General features: G+C 48.9%; 1 protein-coding gene across 1 annotated transcript in view; it reads left to right on the top strand.

Moving 5' to 3' along the window:
* CDYL2 (chromodomain Y like 2) overlaps nucleotides 1–22,167 on the top strand; it is a 168,814-nt gene that overhangs the window by 132,771 nt on the left and 13,876 nt on the right. Inside the window, exons 3-4 of the mRNA XM_039226289.1 lie at nucleotides 7,655–7,872; nucleotides 15,866–16,038. Of these exons, the coding sequence (XP_039082220.1) occupies nucleotides 7,655–7,872; nucleotides 15,866–16,038 (391 nt within the window). The remainder of the gene's footprint in view (nucleotides 1–7,654; nucleotides 7,873–15,865; nucleotides 16,039–22,167) is intronic.

Below are 22,167 nucleotides of genomic sequence, written 5' to 3'. Positions count from 1 at the left end.
AGTATTCCATGGTATAGATAAACCACATCTTCTTGATCCATTCATCTGTTGATGGACACTTAGGCTCTTTCCATGTTTTAGCTATTGTGGAGAGTGCTGTTAAGCAGACATTTTAAAGAAGAAGACTCGGGTGGCTAATGATTACCTGGCACGTCCCCTCCCCACAGCACAGAACATTGGTAGAAAATGCCCAACCGGTGGCTTCTCCCTGCACGCCAGGTCCCCTCGCGCCAACTGGTCCTGGGGGGGCTGAGCACACAAACTGCTTCTTTGTGCTGCTCCCGGCGGCTGGACTGCAGAGTGGTGGCGTGCCTGCCGCCATTGTAACTCCCGGGCGGCTGGGGCCCCTGAAAGAGCCGCGCGGACACCGGGGATCCGCGCCCCTGGCTGGCTGGGACTCGGGAGGGAAGGCAAGGAACTAAAAACTGGGACATTAGCCTGTGAGTTCGTGTTTCGGGTGACGAGCCATAGAGGGACCCGGTTTTCCTCCAGGTCTTCTCCTTTTTGTGGCCCAGAAAAGGTGCACGTTCGAAGTCACCATCAGAGGTCCGAGCCCAGGGTCCTGATAGAGAATAAACACATCTCTTTTCCTCAGATGGTTTTATGGTTTATTTGGTCAGATGGTCTTTTGGGGGCTCATTTTTCCTGTGCTCCTGCAGGAAGATCAAGGGTTTTGAATTCCCAGAGACGCCCCCACCCCTATTATCTCCAGCTTGTCATCCTGTATTTTCTCATCTGTCATTATTTTATTTAAGCGATAGTTTGCTTGTTTGCTTTTCATTTCCTGGACCCGAAGCTAACTCTGTGAGGGCAGGGACCTTATGTCTCTGATTTTTGCTGCATCCTCCTCATCCAGCGTGCTGCTGGCCCATAGGAGGTGAGAAATAATTAGATTTCGGATGAATAAATACAATGGGGGAGAGCTGGGCTCCAATCCTGGCTCTACCCTGAAAAACCTCTGTGGGTTCCAGCAAAGTTTATTCACTTCTCCTCACCTGCAAAGCAAAGAATGGCAGTTTTCCTCGGGCTGCTCAGAAACTCTGGGCTGCTCAGAAATGCTAGACCACACGGAGAGCTGCTCACAAAAGGTAAGCCTCGAGTCCTCCTCTCTAATAGATTTGTAAATTAGCACCTTGACCTGCTTGCAGGACAGGAGGATTTTGGTCAAGCCTCTCCCAGCCCGGGAAGGCGCTGACGTGCAAGGGCCCAGGCTTCTGACTTGTCACCGGCGGGAACCAGTGTCCCCCGAGCGCAGCTTCTGCGACGCACTGAAGTCCGCCGGCAGGGCTGTGGCACGGGGCTGCCTGGGCTGCACAGAAACCGGGGCCAGTTCCAATTAGGAAGCCCTGGCGAGGAGCTGAAGGCTTTGAGGTTAGCCTTGAAGACACAGCTCCCTCTACACCAGCCTTTTAATTAAATGCTCGCGTTTACTTTCTGGAGTTCACGGAATCATTTCAGCTGCATCCGGGGACTTGATGAAGCCCGATTGCCTCCAGTACCAGAAAAGTACAAATTGAGGAGGCTGTCGGACAACATGGGCCCTGCTGCCTCTGGGCCCCTTTGTGGCCCGCCGCTCCCCTGGCTGGGGACCCAGCACACGGAGGAGGGGTCCGGGGAGCCGCTTCTGCTCCTGCCTTGGCCTTGTTCTTGAGATTCCAAGACCCACCTAAGTAAGGATGCGACTGCCCCCAGGGCGACCCAAGGCTCCTGGGGCCGGGGACATTTTGGTGCACAGGTACCGGGCTGGGGTGTGTGTGACGGAGCCCTGCCTGAAGACACTTATAGTATTAGAGAGACCGAGTTCACGCAGAGGACATTACCGGTACTTTTGTGCTGAGTGGGGTGACAATGATTATAAAGCAAGGTAGAGCCACCATTTCTTCATTGCTTATTATGTCCTGGGTCCTTTGAATATATTCTCTCTTTTTTTAAAAATTTTATTTATTTTCTTAAAACAATTTTTTAAAGTTTATTTATTTGTTTTGACAGGGACAGAGACAGTGCGAGTGGGGGAAGGGGCAGAGAGAGAGGGAAAGAGAGAGAATCCTAAGCAGCCTCTGCCCTTTCAGCACAGAGCCCGACACAGGGCTCAAACTCATGAAATTGTGAGGCCATGACCTGAGCCAAAACCAAGGGTTGGATGCTAACCCTACTGAGCCACCCAGGTGCCCCAAATACATTCTCTCCTTGTACTTATAACCCGCTCTTGGAGCATCAGCAGCAGGGCATGGTCACCCTGTTCATGCCGTCCTTCTCCGAGCCTGGGGGCCAGCTTCAGGTTGGGTTCCAGCATCTCAGCCAGAAAAGGTTCGACAATGGTTCACACGTAGTCAGACCCTCCGTGTGTTTCCTTGTACCCCTCCTCCTACGTCACTGCAGCTCCATCCCGAGGGGGGCGGTCACCCACCACCCTGAGCAAGAATGGTGACACTCAAGATTTGCAGACCTTCACCAGCATTCACGCATGGGGCTCACTCAACGCCGGGGAGCCTGGCAATGGACGACCCCCTGGGTTGCCTGGACCCTGGTTTTCAACGCCCGGGTGCTGAAGCAGTGGTAGCAGTTTGGGGGGGCCCAGCAGGTGGGTTTTTTTTAACTTTTTTTTTTTAATTTTTATAGTTTATTTTTTAGACAGAGAGAGACAGAGCATGAGTGGGGGAGGAGAAGAGAGAGAGGAAGGCACAGAATCTGAAATAGCTCCAGGCTCTTAGCTGTCTGCACAGAACCTGATGTGGGGCTCAAACCCACAAACTATGAGATCATGACCTGAGCTGAAGTCAGACGCTCAACTGACTGAGCCACCCAGGTGCCCCCTTTTTTTAACTTTTTATTTTTATTTGTTTTTTTTTTTTTAATGTTTTATTTATTTCTAGGAGAGAGAGACAGCGTGAGCAGGGGAGGGTCATAGAGAGAGGGAGTCACATAATCCGAAACAGGCTCCAGGCTCTGAGCTGGCAGTCAGCACAGAGCCTGACGTGGGTCTCGAACCCATGAACCGCGAGATCATGACCTAAGCGAAAGTTGGACGCTTAACTGACTAAGCCACCCAGGCGCCCCTTTTTTTAACTTTTTAAATGTTTATTCATTTTCACGCCAGAGACAGAACATGAGTGGGGGAGGGGCAGAGACAGAGAGGGAGACACAGAATCTGAAACAGGCTCCAGACTCTGAGCTGTCAGTGCACAGCCTGACGTGGGGCTCAACCTCGAGAATGGTGAGATCATGACCTGAGCCGAAGTCAGATGCTTAACCGGACTGAGCCACCCAGGCGGCCCAGCAGTTGGATTTTTAACAGCTCTTCAGGTGATCCTGATGCGTGGTCAATGTAAGAGCCACTGGCCCGGGTTCTCAAACCTGCTTGCCTGTCAAAATCTCCTGAGAGCTGTTTTGTGGGGTTTTATTTTATTTATTTATTTTTTAAAATACTTTATTGCTTTTATTATTTATTTATTTATTTATTTATTTATTTTTACAAATAGTTTATTGTCAAGTTGGTTTCCATATAACACCCAGTGCTCATCCCCACAAGGGCCCTCCTCCATGCCCATCCCCCCTCCCCCCACATCCATCAGTCCTCAGTTTTTGTCAGCATTCAAGAGTCTCTCATGGTTTTCCTCTCTCCCTCTCCCCCACCATTTCCCCCCTTCTTCTTCCCTCCCATGGTCCTCTGTTAAGTTCCTCCTAATCCTCCTATATGTGCAAACATATGATATTTGCCCTTTTCTGCCTGACTTAATTTCACTCAGCATAACACCCTCAAAGTCCATCCATGCTGCGACACATGGCCAGATTTTATTCTTTCTCATTGCCATGGAGTATTCCATCGTATAGATCAACCGCATCTTCTTGATCCATTCATCTGTTGATGGGCACTTAGGCTCTTTCCATGTTTTGGCTATTGTTGAGAGTGCTGCTATGAACATTGGGGTACATCTGCCACTGTGCATCAGCACTCCTGTATCCCTTGGGTGAATTCCTAGCAGTGCTATTGCTGGGTCATAGGGGAGTTCTATTGTTCATTTTTTGAGGAACTTCCACACTGTTTTCCAGAGGGGCTGTACCAGTTTGCATTCCCACCAACAGTGTAGGAGGGTGCCCGTTTCTCCACATCCTCGCCAGCATCTAGAGTTCTCTGATTTGCTCATTTTAGCCACTCTGACTGGTGTGAGGTGGTATCTCAGTGTGGTTTTGATTTGTATTTCCCTGATGAGGAGAGATGCTGAGCATCGTTTCGTGTGTCTGTTGGCCATCTGGATGTCCTCTTTGGAGAAGTGTCTGTTCCTATCTTCTGCCCATTTCTTCACTGAGTTGTTTGTTTTTTGGGCGTGGAGTTTGGTGAGTTCCTTATAGATTCTGGATATTAACCCTTTATCTGATATGTCATTTGCAACTATCTTTTCCCATTCCGTTGGTTGCCTATTAGTTTTCTGGGTTGTTTCCTTGGCTGTGCAGAAGCTTTTAATCTTGATGAGGTCCCAAATATTTATTTTTGCTCTTGATTCCCTTGGTTTTGGGGATGTGTCAAGTAAGAAGTTGCTGCGGTGGAGGTCAAGGAGGTTGTTTCCTGCTTTCTCCTCTAGGGTTTTGATGGTTTCCTGTCTCATGTTCAGGTCCTTTATCCATTTTGAATTGATTTTTGTGCATGGTGTGAGAAAATGATCTAGTTTCATTCTTCTGCACGTTGCTGTCCAGTTCTCCCAACACCATCTGTTAAAGAGGCTGTCTTTTTTCCATTAGAGGTTCTTTCCTGCTTTGTCAAAGATTAGTTGGCTGTATACCTTTCGGTCCAGCTCTGAGTTCTCAATTCTATTCCATTGGTCTATGTGTCTGTTTTTGTGACAATACCATACTGTCTTGATGATGACAGCTTTGTAGTGGAGGCTAAAGTCTGGGATGGTGATACCTCCCGTTTTGGTTTTATTCTTCAATATTACTTTGGCTATTTGGGGTCTTTTGTGGTTCTATTACAAATTTTAGGATAGTTTGTTCTAGTTTTGAGAAGTATGCTGGTGCAATTTTGATTGGAATTACATTGAATGTGTAGATTGCTTTGGGTAGTAATGACATTTTAAAAATTTATTATTATTAACTTAATTTTAAGATAAAATAAGCTTCACTTTTAAAACAACTTTAGATTTACAGCACTTTTGGGACAATGGTACAGAGAGCTCCTGTATACACCACACTCTGCTTCCTCCTAACACCTTACATTAGTGTGGTGCCTTTGCTACAGCGATGAACCAGGAATAGAGCATCGTTATTAACCAAAGTCCACACTTTATTCAGGTTTCCTTAGTTTTTGCTTAATGTCTGTTCCAGAAACCCATCTAGGGATTGTCGTGTCTCCTTGGGTTCCTCTGGGCTGTGACAGTTTCTCTGACATTCTGGTTTTTGATGACCTCAATGGTTTTGAAGCATACTGATTATTTTGTAGAGCACCCCTCAATTCAGATTTGCATAAACTTTTACTCCCGCCTAGACCGGGGTCATAGGTTTGGGGAGGGAGACCACACACACCATACGGGCACACGCCATCACTGTGACTCTTCACTGTTGACATTGGTCTTTGTCACCTGGCGGGGAGGGGTTTGACTTCTCCATCTGCCCCAGTCAGGTGTCTCCACTCTCCAGCTACTACTCCCGTCCCCAAACTTTTCACACTGTGCCATGTGGAAGGAAGTCACTGGGCACAGCCCACACTTAGAGAGTGGGCCTTTAGGCTCCCCCTCCCTGTGGGCAGAGAGTTTACATAAACTGGAATTCTTGTGTATGGGAGATTCACCTCCTCTCTCCCATTTATTTACTAATTTAATGATTTATTGACAGCAGTATGGACTCCTGGATATTGATATTCAGTTAGAATGCAATACTTTGTTATGTGGTTCAAGTTGGTGCATCTGTGGCCATTGGGAGCTCCTTCAGTCGGCTCCCTGTGTCCTTTTGACATGCCTCATCATTGGGGAGGTTATTCTTTTACTCTTTTTTATTTTTTGCTACTTCCTCGGCCACTACCAGCTTATCTCGTGTGTTTCCTGCCCCAGGCCTAGAGTCAGCCATTTCTCCAGGGAGTCCCTTCTATTGAGAATGGTATCGGAGACAACATCTGGGGCCTAAGTGTGCCCACTGCTTGGGATGTCATTGGTTATGGGCCTTTTCCACTGACAGAGCAAGGTCATACATGCGTGTGTACTACTCTGTGCAAGCACACATACCTGTAACTACGAGTGTAACTGTCTGTATCTGTATTAAGCTGAGTGTGAGTTCATACTGATGCCTTCTGCTCTGAATCCACCGGCCCATGGATCATTCTAGCCCCCTCCCCTCACCTATCTGTAACCGCACACTCCAGCGGTCAGAAGTGTGGTTCCTACCATCTGCCATCCATGTACTGAATTGTCCAGTTCCAGCACGCCTGGATGACGGTATTGGAATTCTGAAGCCTCGCCTGCCTCCCTGGGAATGGGCTCACCTGCTCACCTCCTGCAGCTTAGCATTTCTCTAACAGGCTGTTTTGCCTTTAGTTTTTACACACTTCAGTCATTCCTAGAGCTTCTGAGGTGCTGAGCCTTCAGTGAGGTTGTTTCTTTTTTCTTTTTCTTTTTAAAAATGTTTATTTATTTGATAGCATGAGCAGGGGAGGGGCAGAGAAAGAGGGAGACACAGAATCTGAAGCAGGTTCCAGGCTCTTAGCTGTCAGCACAGAGCCCGACGCGGGGCTCGAACCCACAGACGGCGAGATCATGACCTGAGCCGAGGTCGGATGCCCGACTGACTGGGCCACTCAGGCGCCCCGGGTTGTTTCTTTCATACATTTGTCATACAGTTAGATACTTCGATCACATTTCTGCATTCCGTCCTCAGATCCCGCCAGTCTCGTAAATGTATGTATTTCAAATGCGTACTTTAAGCTCAACTGTCATGCTGCAAAATTCCTTGGGTTTTGACAGGTGCTTCGTGTTCCTAATTCACCGTCAGGGTATCCTGTAGAATAGCTTCTCCGCCCTCAGAAATCCCCTGTGCTTTACTCTCCCACCTGCTCTGATTCTACTGGATCCTGGTAACCACAGATCTCTTGCCCGATTCTCTCCAGTTTTGTCTTTTCTAGAATGTCATGTAGTTGGAATCATGCAGTGCACAACCCTTCACACTGGCCTCTCTCACTTAGCAATCTGTGTTTAAGATTCATTTGTGTTTTTTCATGGCTTGCTAACTAATTTTCCTTTTATTGCTAAGGAATATTCCCTCATACAAATGTGCCGATTTGTTTATCCATTCACCTAATTGAAAGACATATTGGTTGCTTCCAGTGTTTGGTAATTATGAATAAAACTGCAGTTTGTTTGGCTTGTTTTGTGGCCGTCAGATTTCAAAGCAGGGGGTTCCTTGTTGCTGAAGGCATCCGAACAGAAGCTGAGGCTCACGGAGTATCAAAGATCACATGGGGCCCTCTGCAGAGAGCCCTCTCTGTCTTCGTTCAGGTGTGGAGCTGTGGCAGTTAAGCCCTGGGCCTTTCTCCACCCAGGAACAGAGGAGGGTGCCTGGGGGGTTCCAGCCACATCCAGCCCTTTCGGTGAAAATCTGAACGTTCTGTGATCATGCTCTGGTGTGATTGCTCCTCTATTGGTTTCTCACTTTATTTGTCTGATTTTGGAAGGCTCTGCTCTGACCAATGGGGGACTAAACCTGCACAGCCCCGTGAAGAGGAAGCTGGAAGCAGAGAAGGACTATGTCTTTGACAAGAGGCTCAGGTACAGCGTCCGCCAGAATGAAAGCAACTGCCGGTTCCGGGACATTGTCGTGCGGAAGGAAGAGGGGTTCACACACATCCTGCTGTCCAGCCAGACCTCGGACAACAACGCGCTGACCCCTGAGGTGAGAGACGGGGGATCCCAGGGGAGGTTCAGACTGGAGAGGGCTTCTCCTTCAGAACGGGGCACTGGCCTCCTCTTTGTTCCATCAGGGAGCTGATCAAAATAGCCAAGACGCACGCAAACTGGACTGTGGGGCAATGTGCTAATCACTTCACGGTCATTATCCATTTGATCTTTATGACCAGGTAGTGATCCAATTCCCTTTTACAGATGAAGACCCCACCAAATGGAGAGATTCAGAAAATCCGTCAGGGTCACACAGTTAGTCAGGCGACAGCCCCAGAATCCAGATACATCTTGGCTTTTCCGCCATGTCAAATGTTTTTGGGTGGAATTATATTCACTCAGCTCTCTTGCTGTTGGTTTTTTTTTTCAATTGAGATATAATCCACATGCCATAAATTTCACCACTTTTTTTTTTATTTTTTTTATTTTTTTTTTTACAAATAGTTTATTGTCAAATTAGTTTCCACATAACACCCAGTGCTCATCCCCACAAGTGTCCTCCTCCATGCCCACCCCCCCTCCCCCCCACATCCATCAGTCCTCAGTTTTTGTCAGCATTCAAGAGTCTCTCATGGTTTGCCTCTCTCCCTTTCCCCCACCATTTCCCCCCTTCTTCTCCCCCTTGTTCCTCCGTCAAGTTCCTCCTAATTTCACCACTTTAAAATGCACATTTTTGTAGTCTATTCACAAGGTCGTGCAGTGGTCACCACGTCCTGGTTCCAAAACATTTCCATCACCCCGAAAGGAAACCCTGTGTCCACCAGCATCCCTTCCCATCCACGTCTCCCTCGCCACGTGTGTGGCAACCATGAATCTACTTTCTGTTGCTACGGATTTGCTGATTCTGGATACTTTATATAAATGGAATCGTCTGGTCTCTGGTCTTCTGTGACTGGCTTCCTCCACTGAGCACAAAGGCTCATCCTTGCTGTAGCACGCGTCGGTGTGTCATGACCTTCTGTGTTACAGACATGCCACATTTTGTCCCTTAGTCATTCAGTGATGGACATGTGTGTCGGTTCCACTTTTGGCTGCTGTGTTATGACTAGCATTGCCGCGGACATCTGTGCACAGGTTTTTGCACGAACGTGTTTTCAGTGTTCTTGGAGATATTCCTCATCGCAGAACCGCTGGGTCATATGGTAACTCTGGATGTGACTTTTTGAGGAACTGCCAGACTTTTCCACAGTGGCTCTGCCATTTTACATTCCCACTGGCCGTGTGCGAGGGCGCTAATTTTTCTGCGGCCTCGTCAACACTTGTTATCATCTGTCCTTTTTATTATAGCCATTTGAGTGGGTGTCGGGTGGTTTGTCACCGCAGTTTTGATTTGCATTTTCCTGATGACTAACGATTGTGGGTATCTTTTTATGCACTTATTGGCTATTTGTCTTCTTTGGAGGAATGTCTGTGCACATCCTTTGCCTATTCTTAAAACTGTTTTTAATTGTTGAGCTTTAAGACTTCTTTATCAGACGTAGGATTCAAAAAGACGCTCTCAATCTCGGAGTCGTCTTGTTACTTTCTTGATGGTGTCCTGGGATGTACAATGTTTAAAATTTTGATCAAGTCCATTTTACCTGTTTTTTTCTTCCACCTTACGTTTTTAATGCTAATCATGCTTATATTTTAGGCAAACAGAGCACGGAAATGGTGTGTACTTAATGCTGTGACATACACAACACCATTTAAGATGTTGTTGTGGGGTACCTGGGGGGAACAATGAAGAAATAAGATTAATATTTTTAAGAGACTCCTAATGGTACAGATGTGGGAAAAGCTGCATCCAAGCAGCCCGCTCCAACTAGACCGGCCTGGGACACGGTGGTAGAGTAGTAAATGACAAAAATGGTGACAGTACCGGATACCAGTGGCTCTTTGTGCTTTGTGTTTACTATTTGTCTCATTTCCTCCTCCCAGGAGCCTTGTGATGTAGGGTTCTTATGACCCACCTCTTACAGATGAGGTGATGCAGGCTTAGAGACCTTAACAGGCCTAGGGTCATGCAGCTTCATGGAATATAGCCTCTAGGGAGCAGGGCCCTTGCTACTTGTGGCCACCATATTGTTTCTTACACCCAGCCCAGTGCCTGGCCCGTGGAGGACAGCTAAGTCCACACCTCCCTTTCCCTGTCCTGTGATCCCCTGCCCTCTCTGATTTCCAGAGAGTTAACTGCAGGGACATGTCAGGGAGTGGCGGTCCCCCCAGACTGGGCTTGGGGGGGGCATCTGGTATTGCCCAGTGTATCCGGCACACTTGGGGAGGCTGGGCAAGCGGACTGGGGCAGGAGGTGCTGTGTCCTCAAGCTTGTAAATCGCATGTCTTCTCATTATGATTGACGTGAACTGTAGTTCCTTCAAGGGACCGTGGCTGTGACAGTCAGGAATGATTGCCAACCTGTAAGGGAAGAGACGTAGCTAAAACCTTTGCAATTTGTGGGACCAGCGACCACCTGCTGCCCCTCCTCCAAGCATGGTGTTTTGGGGTCTCTCTCTTGCACCTTCAGGAACCACCTGAGGGTTCTCTGCTGTATAGACCTCTGTGGTTTACCCCGAAGGCTGCCTTTCCCATACTTACACACACGGAAACCTTGTTATTTTAAGCTCATCATAAAACATTCACATGAGACCAATTCTTCTCGGATGTTTTTCCTACCTCACTACGTTTTAAAAGCATGCTTTTAAAAAGGCACAGCATTTTCCTGCCGTAAATCGAATAAATGTGAAGTCTCCTGGTTCATTCTGTCTCTTTGGAGGAGCCCGGCCTGTTAACCATCACCTACTCACCACGGACGACATGTGGCATCCAGCCGATGTCAGGTGCCCAGGTTCTCAGCTCCTGGGATGCGGGCTTGGTTAATTAGGGGTTCCATTCCTAATTGGTGTCTGTCAGTAACAGAACAGGAGGAAAGTGGAAAAAAATATTGATCTGGTGTTTCCAGCTTTCTCAACGACCGAAGCTGATTGACTTTACAGATAAGCTGGCCAACTGGGTAAAGTAGCCCCAAACCAAAGATCCCAGTGAAAGGAAGAGGTGGTGTTAGCAGAGCAATATAGATTTCAGAGGCGAGTAGACTACGTTTGCATCCTGCCTCCAGCACCTCACCTTGGGAAGGTACCTTACCTCTTTTGAGCTTCCTCATTTATAGAAGTTATACTATATCTTGCTTGTGGGATTAGAGATCATGTCTGCACAGAGGCTCACAGAATGCCTGGCACACAGGAAGCATTCAATAAATGTTCCCATCACTGTTAAAATGAAACAGAGGTGATTTAATGGTCTCCAGCAGACCAGCCTTACTTATTCATGGAGCAGCTGGGATGAGGCCACCCTGCATGTCATGATTGAATTTCTTTTTCTTGTTGTACATGGGACATTGGTTGGATTGGCCTCATGGGCAGAAATTCGTACATTACTGGGTGTGTTAACTAGATTCTGAGGCTAGCGGGTATGTTGTAATATTTCTCCCGTCTGTAATATTGCGAAGAACCAGGAAGATAATGAAAATGCCCCTTTAGGAAAGAGCCAGCAAAATAGATTGCCCAAAGTGTTGGTGATTAAAAGCTCATCTATGCCCCCATTGGGAGAAGACCCCAAGCCCTTGCTCAGCTCCCGGTTTTCTGCAGTACCCTCAGACTCAGCCAGCCACACCCCTCCTTCCACAGGGGCACGGTGGACACGCAGGAGTCACGGCTCACACCCACCATATCCACGTTGCCCCCAAGGCCTGTTAGCTTTAATCCTTGAATAGCCCGCTAATATGCTTTTTTCTCCCTGTTTTCATCATGATCATTATATTCTGGACTGTTGTAATAACCTACTAACAGGTGTGCTCTTTCATGTTTACTCCCCTGCAATCCATTCTTCTCACAGCAGGCAGAGTGATCTGCGGGAATGCAAATCTGATCAAGTCACCCCTTCTACACACACACTTGCACTTGCACGTGTACACGTGTGCTCATGCATTTCAAATACATCTGTGGTTCCCAGTTGCACTGATTAAGAATCAAAACCACTCATGTGGCCTGGTGAGGCTGGTGTGTTCTCACCTGCCCACCTCTGTGACCCTCCTTGCCTTGTGCCACACATCCTTCTTCTTTCCTCCTGCACTCCAGTCAGCCTGGCTTGCTTTCATGCTTACATCCGCCCCAGGGCCTTTGCACATACCTGTGCTTCTGACTGAAATATCCTTCCCTTCCTCCTTGCCTAGTGACCTTACACTTCATTCAGGTCTCAGCTCAGCCACCACATCTGTGGGAGTGCCCCCCCGCCATGCCCCGTTCCCAGCTCCCTGCCCAGATTACATCCTTCTCTCACTATGCACCCCTCTCTTCTAGAATTTGTTGTGGTTTTTAGTGTACATGTATTTATGTGGTGGGTTGTTAAATGTCTGGTTCCCCCACTACACTGTAAACTTCTTGAGGAGGTAAATACTGTGCTATTCATTCAATTCAGTAAACACTTAATTAGGTTTTGTTTGTATGCAAGGTTCTGGACTAGGTGTTACAAGGGTCATATAGATGAGTAGAAGACTGTTTTAGCTTTTAAAGAATTGTATTAGTTATCTATTACTGTGTAACAAATTGCCCTAAACTTAGCATCTTAAAACAATGAACATTATCTCACAGTTTCTGTGGGTCAGGAATCCTGGTGTGGCTTAGCTGGATGCTTCTGCCTCAGGGCCTGTCAAAGCCTATGGTCAAGGCATGTTGTCTGGGGCTGCGGTCTCAACTGAAGGCTCAATGGAGGTGGATCCACTTCTAAGCTCACCCAAGTGCTGATAGCAGGTCTGAGGCCGTCGCTGGCCAGAGACATCAGTTCCCTGTTGTGTGGTTACTTTGTATGTATGGGCTATGGGTTTGCCCTCCACGGGGCTCCTCCTGACGTGGCAGCTTTGCTTCCCCAGACGGAGACCTCCATGGGGGAGAGAGAGCAAAAGAGAACAGCCAAGACTAGTCGTGCCCTTTCACATCCCAGGCTCCTCTTAAAAAGGACATCCCGTCCCTCTTGCTGTATCTTGTGGTTAGATATGAGTCACCAGGTCTAGTCTACCCTCAAGGGGAGGGGATGCCACAAGCGTGTGACTACCATGCAGGGGATCATTGAAGGCCATCACAGAGGCCGCCTATCAGGGATTTAAATCAAGCAAGAAGTAGGGTGAGGCAAAGATGCTCACATTCTACAAGGGGGCGTGTCACAAGTGTCTTAGAAGGGATTTACGACACTTGGGGTATCAAGAGAAGGGAAAGTTTGCATTTAGTCAGGGATATTTGGGAAAGCATTCATGAAGGTGGTCACAGCTAAGACAGGCCTTAAGTGGTTGATTTCAGCAAGTAGAGCTAAAGTAGAGAGAGAGAGAGAGACTCTGGTCTACTGCTCCTTTAGACCCACTTCTTTTTTATTTGTTTATTTTGAGAGAGAGAGAGAGAGTGAGAGAGAGAGTGAGCACATGGGAGGGGTAGAGTGAGAGGGAGAGTGAGAATCCCAAGCAGGCTCTGTGCTGTCAGAGCAGAGCCTGACATGGGGCTGAAACCCACAAACCATGAGATCATGACCTGAGCTGGAGTCGAGTCAGACACTTAACTAACTGAGCCACCCAGGCGCCATTGACCCCCTTGGGATGAATTTGGTTATCTCCTCCCAACGCATGGCCGATCAGAAGGTGGAGGTGGCTGTGGGGAATGTCCTTTGTCCAGCAGATACATCTGGAGCAAATGGCAGCTAACGAGGGCAGTAAATCTCCAGAATTTGGGGCTTCAAAATGCATAGCAGTCTTGGACCATTTGTTAAAGAGGCATTCCCCAGGAGCCTCTGAGGGGACTGGTCTGTTACCAGCTAGCAAGTGACCATCGAGAGGCAGTTATGCGTGTGGAGCGTATCCTGTTTAGGAAGGCAAAGGAAGTAATCATTTTAGAATGTTTCACTTTAAACAAACCAGTTGCGTTGTACAATTTGGGGTCCTTCAAGGAGGTATAACCTCCAACCATCTGTCCAAATTGGATTATCAACAAAAGAAAGGCAAAGGAATGCTATACTAACTAGACATAACATTTTTGAAATTACAGTATGTAGTTTGTACTTTTTTCGTGTGATTGTAGCACAAATTAACTTTACGCTCAATTCATAAAGGAGGTGGCCATTTTGTTTGATTTTGTCTTTACTAATTGACTAGTAAATGTGACCTCGGAGAGAGAGGCCACTCTCTGAATCATGTGTAGAGTGGCAGCTTGCATCTTTACAGCAGGGTTTTCTTTTATTTGTCTCTCAAAGAAATAGAGTTCATGGATTGTTCAGAGTGTGTCTATTTCTGGAAGCAGATGGTTTAAAGGACCCACAAGATAGCGGCCTATTCGCTTTTTTGATGTTCAAAATGAAATCTGTGGCTTATACTCGGTGAGAATGGAAAATGCCTCTCCCACCCTCACAGAGCACCAGCTGGGAGATTCCCTATTTAGATTGACATCCAGCCCTACTTTTTTCCACTAAAATTCACCCATTTACTGAAATCATCCTACAGTATGGAGTAGTGGAAAGAGAAGGGGCCTGGGGGTGAGATTTGCCCCATGGTTCTGCCTCTTGCTGCTGACCTCGGGTGACTTGCATCACTTCTCTGAGTTTTCCTTGCTCTCCCCACAAAATTGGGATCCCAGTCCCTCTTGTACGGGATTATCGTTTGGAGTAAAATATGTGGAAACTACTCTGTGTAATCCCCAGCACCTCCAAGGGCTTAATAAGTGGGTTCTTTAAGAAGTCTAATTTTAAAAACCCGGCTCTCATAATATTTTCCCTTTGTACCCTATGATGATGCCTACTGAAAAATTAACAACGGTCCTTTAAAAGCCTGTTCACTTATTGTCTTCCCAGTTCGACTCTCAGCTCCACCCAGGCAAGTGCATGCCTTTTTTTCTCTTACCATGCCTTTTCTGCACTTATTTTCCCCTCCTTCCCTGCCTTCTGTTGGATTGAGCTTTCTTTATTTTACCCCCCTCCCCCTTCATCATAATCCATGTACATTTAAGATGTTATCCTTAAGTTACGAACACATGGTGAAGCCTAAATGGGATCATTGCCTCTCCACCACTCCCAGACATAGAACCTTGGCATGTGGTTGTCGTTCTTCTATCAATGTACATGATATTATCGCCTGGACTCTGGTTCTTCTTCCCTTGTGCAAACCCTCACCCTCAATGGTCAATATCAGTATGATGATTTTATAGTCATTCTTATATTGATTTGTCAACACATTCACCGTTTCTTTGCTGGCTGTTATTATTCCTTGCATGTCAGGGTTTTTTTTTCCCTTTCTGAATATAGTTTTCTTCTTTCTGAAATGCATCCTTTTTAAATTCTTCCAGTGAGGGTCTAAGAGTGGTAAACATTCTTTTGCTGAAAATGCCTCATTTTTACCCTTGCTTTTGAATGATAGTTTAGCTGGATACAGAATTTGTGTTTGACGGTTGTCTTCCTTGGCACCTTGACAAATTTTATGAGTTCTGATGCCAAAACCCACTTCCCATGTGCCACCTGCAAACCATGCAAAAGTCTTAGCTGAGTTAAGGACAAGCAAGAGTATGATTAAACCTGGCCTCCTAGAGAAGGCTAGCATACCTCGCCTGGGCTGCACACAGGAATTTTTTCCCCACACTTTTGAAAAGGGCTAAACATGTAAATGCTAGAAGAAGATTTGCAGAGAGATACCAGGGATTACACGGTTCCAAGACGGGCTTCTAAGCCCGTGGCCAGTGACCTCACTGCCACCTTCTTAGCACTCTGTGCCAGCTCTGGGAATGCTGCAAGGGAGCTCTGGTTTTGGTATTTCTTTGCTTAGTCTGGATGTGGCTTGTATTCAGGGGAGCCTTCTTGCACAGGAAGGGAAGATGTACTCGCTTCTGCCCTCGGGGGTGAGGCCTCTGGCAGGGTTGAGGTCTGAAAGCCCCTGGCTCCTGGGTAGACACTTAACATCCCCGCAAATCCATCTCTGCCCGCAGATTATGAAGGAGGTCCGGCGAGCGCTGTGCAACGCGGCCACGGACGACAGCAAACTGCTGCTTCTCAGTGCAGTGGGCAGCGTATTCTGCAGTGGCCTAGATTACTCCTACCTAATTGGCCGTTTGTCCAGTGACAGGAGAAAGGAGAGTACCCGGATTGCAGAAGCCATCAGGTGAGCTCTGCTCATGTTTGGACACTTTGGGACCTGCCTCCATTTTGCCAAACGTAGCACATAAAAATACAGGTGGCTCCTTAAAATTTGAATTTTAAACGACAAAGAATTTTTCTTTATCGTAAGTACATCCTATGCAATATTTGGGATATACTTAGACTAAAATTTTTTGTTGTTTATCTGAAATTGGGATTTTAATGGGGTATCCTGTATTTTTCTGCCCAAATTAGGGGTGCCTCTGATCTCTAGATTAGATCCCACTTTATTCTTTCTCTCAAAAAGAGGTTTTATTTCCTCAAGTTAATTAAGCACAGCATCTGGTAATGACCGTGTGTTAATCTGTACCACCCCTGCCCTCAGCCAGATGGTGAAGTGTTGGGTTTTCTGGGCATTCCTGCGTCCTGGAGCTGACGTGGCTCAGCCCTTGGGAGAGGATGGAGGGCTACCCTGGGCAGCTGGGCGTCTGCAGACCCAGTGGGGTGGGGAGTGCCACCCCCCTGTCTTGTTGCCGATGGGATCCTGGGGTTGACATCGGGTCCCAACAATCAGTATCCCTTTTGGGAACACTGAAAGGTAGTCACTTCCCCATTATGTATAGATTGATCAAAAGCAAGTGAGTGTTCTTTCAAGCAAAAGGGCCATCACGCAGCCTCCACCCGGGAAGGGTTCACACTTGCTGCTGCCCCTCGGGCTGTGTTCAGACAAGGGTCATGGTGCAGGAATGCCCACTGCTCTCTTGGAAACGGACACCCATCCATGTGGGATCATGGAGCCTGAGGCTGCATGTGAGGAATTTTCTGGGGCCTCCTCTCACTGTGCCTGGCAGCGTCACATGGAGGCTGGTTCTCCCGAGCCCATAGCCAGGGGCTACAGAGTGTCCCAAAGATGACACGTGGACGCTGTCACTGGTGGAGTTCTGAGTCCCTTCTTCAGGGCGAAGCATCCGGTGAAGTCTGCCTCAACACACCTCTGTGCTTCCTGTTGCCGATTTCTCGCCCAGAGACGAAGCCAGAAGGCTGAGCACTATTATTAGAAAGGGCATCGTGGTCACATGACGCTCCCAGGCATCCTGGGCGCAGACAGCCCTGGCCACGTCCACAGAGGATTGTTCTCTGCTCGGACTCCGCTGCGCCTTGTGGCAGTTTCCTCGTCACATGCTGAGGGGAACCGTAGGGTCCCCAGTGAGCCTCCTTCATTTATGGGACCATCGGAGACGGGGCGCCCATCTCTGCAGCCTGGGGAAAGCCTTGGTGGTAGCTATCACGTGGTTTACGAATTTCACTGGCTGCATTAGCTGCATTTCCAGAAGTCCCAAATTTGAGGAGATGCTGAATGCACTCACTCACCCTTCAAGAAATGCAGCCCGTGAGATGGAAGACATTTGCGGTCTTGTCAGAAAGGGGAGTTTCTCTTCGGCAGAGCAGAGGGGAGGTGGCAGAGGGAAAGCTTCCCAGTGCTCAGAGGGAGTGGAAGCTCCTAATCCCTGAGCCGGCAGAGACCCCTGGCTAGGGAATGGGGAGGGGGTGTCCCCTAGACCAGTGCTTCTCAGCCTCAGCAGCACAGAGAATCCACGGGGAGCTTTCCTAGGACCCAGCTGCTTGCCAGCAACCCCAGAAGATGCCATATCGGTGAAAGTGGGGTGCGGCTGGCACGGCTGTGGCTGTAAAGTTCCCTCAGTGGTGCTACTGTGCAGCCGGGCTTGAGAACCCCCACCCCACCCTAGCCCAGGGGTTTCTGCACCGCTGACTGGGAGCACTGGAAGTTCTAGAAACAGCTGGGTCCTTATTATTACATAACATAAAAGGCTGTTAGAAAGGGTGAAGGAGAAGGTGCTGGAAGGAACAGGGTGGGTGAGGAACTTCAAGGGCATGGGTGGGTGCAGACAGGACTGTAGAGGAGGGTGCTCGTGGGGTCAGACAGTGACTGCGTCCTGCTCCTCGTCACCAGACTCCTAGGGGAAGGCTCCCCCCAGCCGGAAGCCACACTCCACAGAGTCTGGGACCTGATGGAGCAGAGGAGCATTTCCCAGAGATTGTTCTGTAGATTTCCAGGGCGGCCTCATGAGTGAGGGGCACTGTGGATAAGTGAGTTCAGGCCACACCACGGCTCCTGTCCCTGCTTCTGCAGATTTTCCAGGCTTATTAACATAGTTGCAATCTGAGAAGTCTCTTGTGAAAGAACTTTGTTCAAAATCTAACATGGCTGGAACAGATTTTGGCCTCAGTGACAGTCCCTTGCAGTTCTCTGGGGGCACGCATGCTCTTGGCTAGGCCGACTTCCAGGATCCGGACAAGCCGCACGACCCCCGCAACCCCCCAGCGCCGCTCCCACCCCATCCTCCTCGTTTCCTAGAGAAAACACGCACACACGTGACCCAGGACGCCGTGTGCAGTCTACAGATGTTTGTTGAATGAACTAGCAGATGTGAGAAGAGCTCAGATGATTCATCCGGCGCAGGCCTCTGTCCAGGACCCAAACAAGGCTGTCAGCCCTATCCTGAGAGAGGCTGCCCTCCCCCGACCTCCTCCCAGGTGACGCGGTGGCCTGCTGGCCGGTTGCCAGGATGAAGAGTGAGCAGATTGCCCGTGTGAAACACTTGGGCTGACCTGGCAAGTAGTACTTAGAACAGGTGTGAAGAAAGAAGTACTCCCATTGCTAGTACTGTTCACATGCAGCCATGAGTTCTAGCTAAGCCTGGTCTGACTGTGGAGTGGGCTTCTAGAGCACCGCTGTGGGGGCCAGGATGCCCATCACTGTGTGTATCTGGTGCTCCCGGGTCCCGTACTGGCTCTGAACATTGGCGGTGGGCTGCCGTACCCCGCGGCTCTGGTTAAAGGGAATGGATAACCGGGTCACACAGGAAATGCCAGTTGTTCCGGGAATGTAAACAACCCTGTGTGCAGAGTAGTGCTTCGGAGCCTCCTTTGGGCCTGGAGGGTGGATCTCTGGCAGCTGAGAACAGAGCGAGAGCAGCGCCCGCCGTCCCTGACAGGTGCACCGACTATAATAAGAGTAGTAGTGACCGAGGGCTCCTGCGTGCCAGGCAGGACACTTTTGTCCCTCTGGGGACAAACCATTGGCTTTCCCATTTGAGAGGGAGTAAAATGGGGTTCTAGAGAGTGAGCAAAGTGCCCAAGATCTCATTACCAGTTAGGGGCAGAGTGGAGACTTGACCCCAAAGTTCCTGCTTCTGCCACATCAGAGCAGCCCAGCACCCAGATGGCCAGAGGCCACAGGGCTCAGGCTCCGTGGAGAGGAAGTGGCAGGGGCCAGGGTCAGCATGACTGGTGGACTTTGATGCTAAAGAAGATGGCAAGCCGTCTCCCCTGCACAGTCCCACTGCTAGAGGCAGGATCAGATATCTGAGCGGCAGTGTCTGTAATGCAATATCCTGTTTGGTTTCTGGCTTCTGCATCCACAGGGCCCTTGTGATAGAGATCTTCTGCCTGAGTGAGAGGAAGGGGATGGGGACAGTGGTCTGTGCATTTGCATCTTCATATCTAGGATGGGAGCCCACGAAGCGGCTTGAACAGAAAACAGGGTGGCGTGGGGGTGCGGGGTCCCCTTAGCCATCCTTGGGGTGCTCAGTGCCTCTGCACAGGGCTCAGGCTGGAGACCACAGAGGAAAGGGCTCTGGGCTCTGGCACGGTGTGCTTTCTGGAAGGTCGTGAGGGCCGAGGTGAATTCCTGAAGGGCTGCCGTGTGCAGTTTGGAGCAGATTGGGCCTGCGAGAGGTCCGCAGTGGGCAGGCATCCTGCTAGGGAAGGACCTCTTTACTGGAAGTGTCTACAGCAGCTGGGGGATGGCCTCCTCAGGATGCCAGGAGGGGACTCCTGCACTGAGCGGAAGACTTGGCTCGACGACTGCCCGAACTCCTTTCCAGCTCCAAGATGCAAGGTTCTGGAATTGTGTATGAAGGGGTTTAGATGTGGAATGGTGGCCCCAAATCACTCAGAACCTCTGCCTCCAAGGACCCTGCCAAGAAGTCCCATGTGCTGTGCAGCCTCCAAATTACATTTGGTAAAAAGTCACACATGAAGGTCAGTGACTGAGGCCATGAAGTTAGGAAGTCAGGCCGGAAAGTGGGCCACCAGAAAACCAGGAACCAGAGGCCGTGGTGCCGGAATGCAGCAGCGTCCTTTTGGGGGTCAGCTGCCATGGGCTGGCAATGGCTGAGAGCACACCCCCTTCAACTCACACATCGCTGCTCGGGGAGTCAGGAGATGGGATGCCTCGAGCCTGGGTTAAGGGTGCGACTTACATGACAACACATAGTTCATGAGACGCCCCCTACCCCAATCTTCTCACAGTTGAATCCAATCCCAACATATCACTGTGATGGCTACATCTCTTGGTGAGGATTGGGGGAAATGCTTATCCTTGAGGAAGAATAAATCAGCCAGATTTAGTGAAGTATTAGCTGCTGTAATGAATGAACCCAAATATATGTGATGACTCAGTTGTGATAGAAATCTACTTCTTATATATGGGAACCTGAAATCGTGTTACTCTGAGCCCATGGCTGCCCTCCAAGTATGACTTAAGAGCCCAGACTCCTTCCATCTTGTGGCTCAGGACATGCCTTCCAGGACTGCCATGCCTGTCAAAGGCTTGCGGACTCATGGTGGGAGGTTTCCGCGCACGGGCCCAGAAGTGTGCGTATGGCTTCCATTCACCTTCCATGGCCAGCATTTGGTTACTTGGCGACAGCCACCTGCGAGGGAAGGGAAATGTGTTCCAGCAGCAGACTCAGGAAGAAGAGGGAACAGATAGTTGGGCTCTGGTGAACAGCTGGTGTGTCCCTGCCGCACATCTGCATATTCACTCCCATTCTTGGGAGACCCCTCTGTTTATTTGGCAATCATTTGCCTGAGTGTGAACTCTGGTATATATGGGCACTAAGCCTGTGTACGAGGCAGACCTGCAGGTTTCCGCAAGGAGCTGGAGAAGGAGGAGATTCCAAAAGCAAGTAAGCGAGCAAGTAATGAGGATAATTGCAAATTGTGATAATGGTGTTTTCCAAGAACTCTCAGAAGGCCCGTGCAGCTCATGCATAATGAGCAGGCATGAGGGAGACAAGAGACATGTAGGCAGAAGCAGACCAAGGTCATGGTCAGGAGTATGGATTTTATTCTTTTGAGTTCCCAGTAGTTTCCAGTCTTCCACCTGGGAATAATGAAGGATGCAGGCTTTACTAGACCTCTTGGATCTTTCCTCCATGTCCAGATGAACATTAACGTTTTATAGATCTTATATAGCAGCAAGAGGAAAGGGAAAAAGCATTCTGGGGCAAAGGAAGGTAGAGGTGGCTCTGCTTAATGGGTACAAATGCATGCAGGAACTTTACTCACTGCAGAAGGGCAGGGTGATAAAATGTCTCCAAATCTCAGAGCCAGGATCCCAGATGCCTCATGCCTCCAGGGGGGGTCCAGTGTCCCCCACTTTTGGTTGAAGCCACCCTAACATATGGATGGATCCTTGTCAGCATTCTAGAACCACCCTAGATGAGTCTCATCCCTCACATCCAGATGAGTCTGGAATCCCTGATTCAGAGTCAGACAAGCCTAGGACTGAAAGAAATGTTATGTGCCATCAGTCCTCACCCGTGCCCACCTTCTGAAGCTTGAATCCCCTCTACAACTTCACCCAAAGCGATCCTCTGGCCGAAGGTGGAATACCTCCAACACGAAGGCATTCATACCTCCCAACACCACCATTTCCACCCTCGGCCAGGGCTGTTAGAATGTTCCTTCTCTCCATGTGTTCAAATAGGCCTCATTTTTGTTCTCTTGCTGGTTCTAAACTTGACATTCAGGTTGGCTTCCTTAGGATATTTACAAGTTGCGAATATCCAGGGAGTGAGTGTAGTACTGGGACAACAGGCATGACCTGGGACCATCTGGGCAAACGGGGAAAGGCAGTCACCCCCCATGAATTTCTTTCTGAAAACCTGCCACTGACCACCACGTGTGCCATGCCTGTGACTGCATATTAGTGGCTTGGTGTCCAGGAGGATGTGACCCTTGCCTGGCACCCTCTTTCCTCTGATGACCGGAGGGTGCCAGACAGCACCGGGGAAGCCGGTTGCAGCCTCGGTAGGTTCAAGGGTGTCAAATAGGTCTGGGCAAG

Source organism: Hyaena hyaena, unplaced genomic scaffold, assembly GCF_003009895.1.
Source record: "Hyaena hyaena isolate Hyena2069 unplaced genomic scaffold, ASM300989v1 scaffold_1, whole genome shotgun sequence".
Taxonomy (NCBI): Eukaryota; Metazoa; Chordata; class Mammalia; order Carnivora; family Hyaenidae; genus Hyaena; species Hyaena hyaena.
Note: the sequence above shows the minus strand (reverse complement) of the source record. Positions and strands in the feature narration are given on the sequence as shown.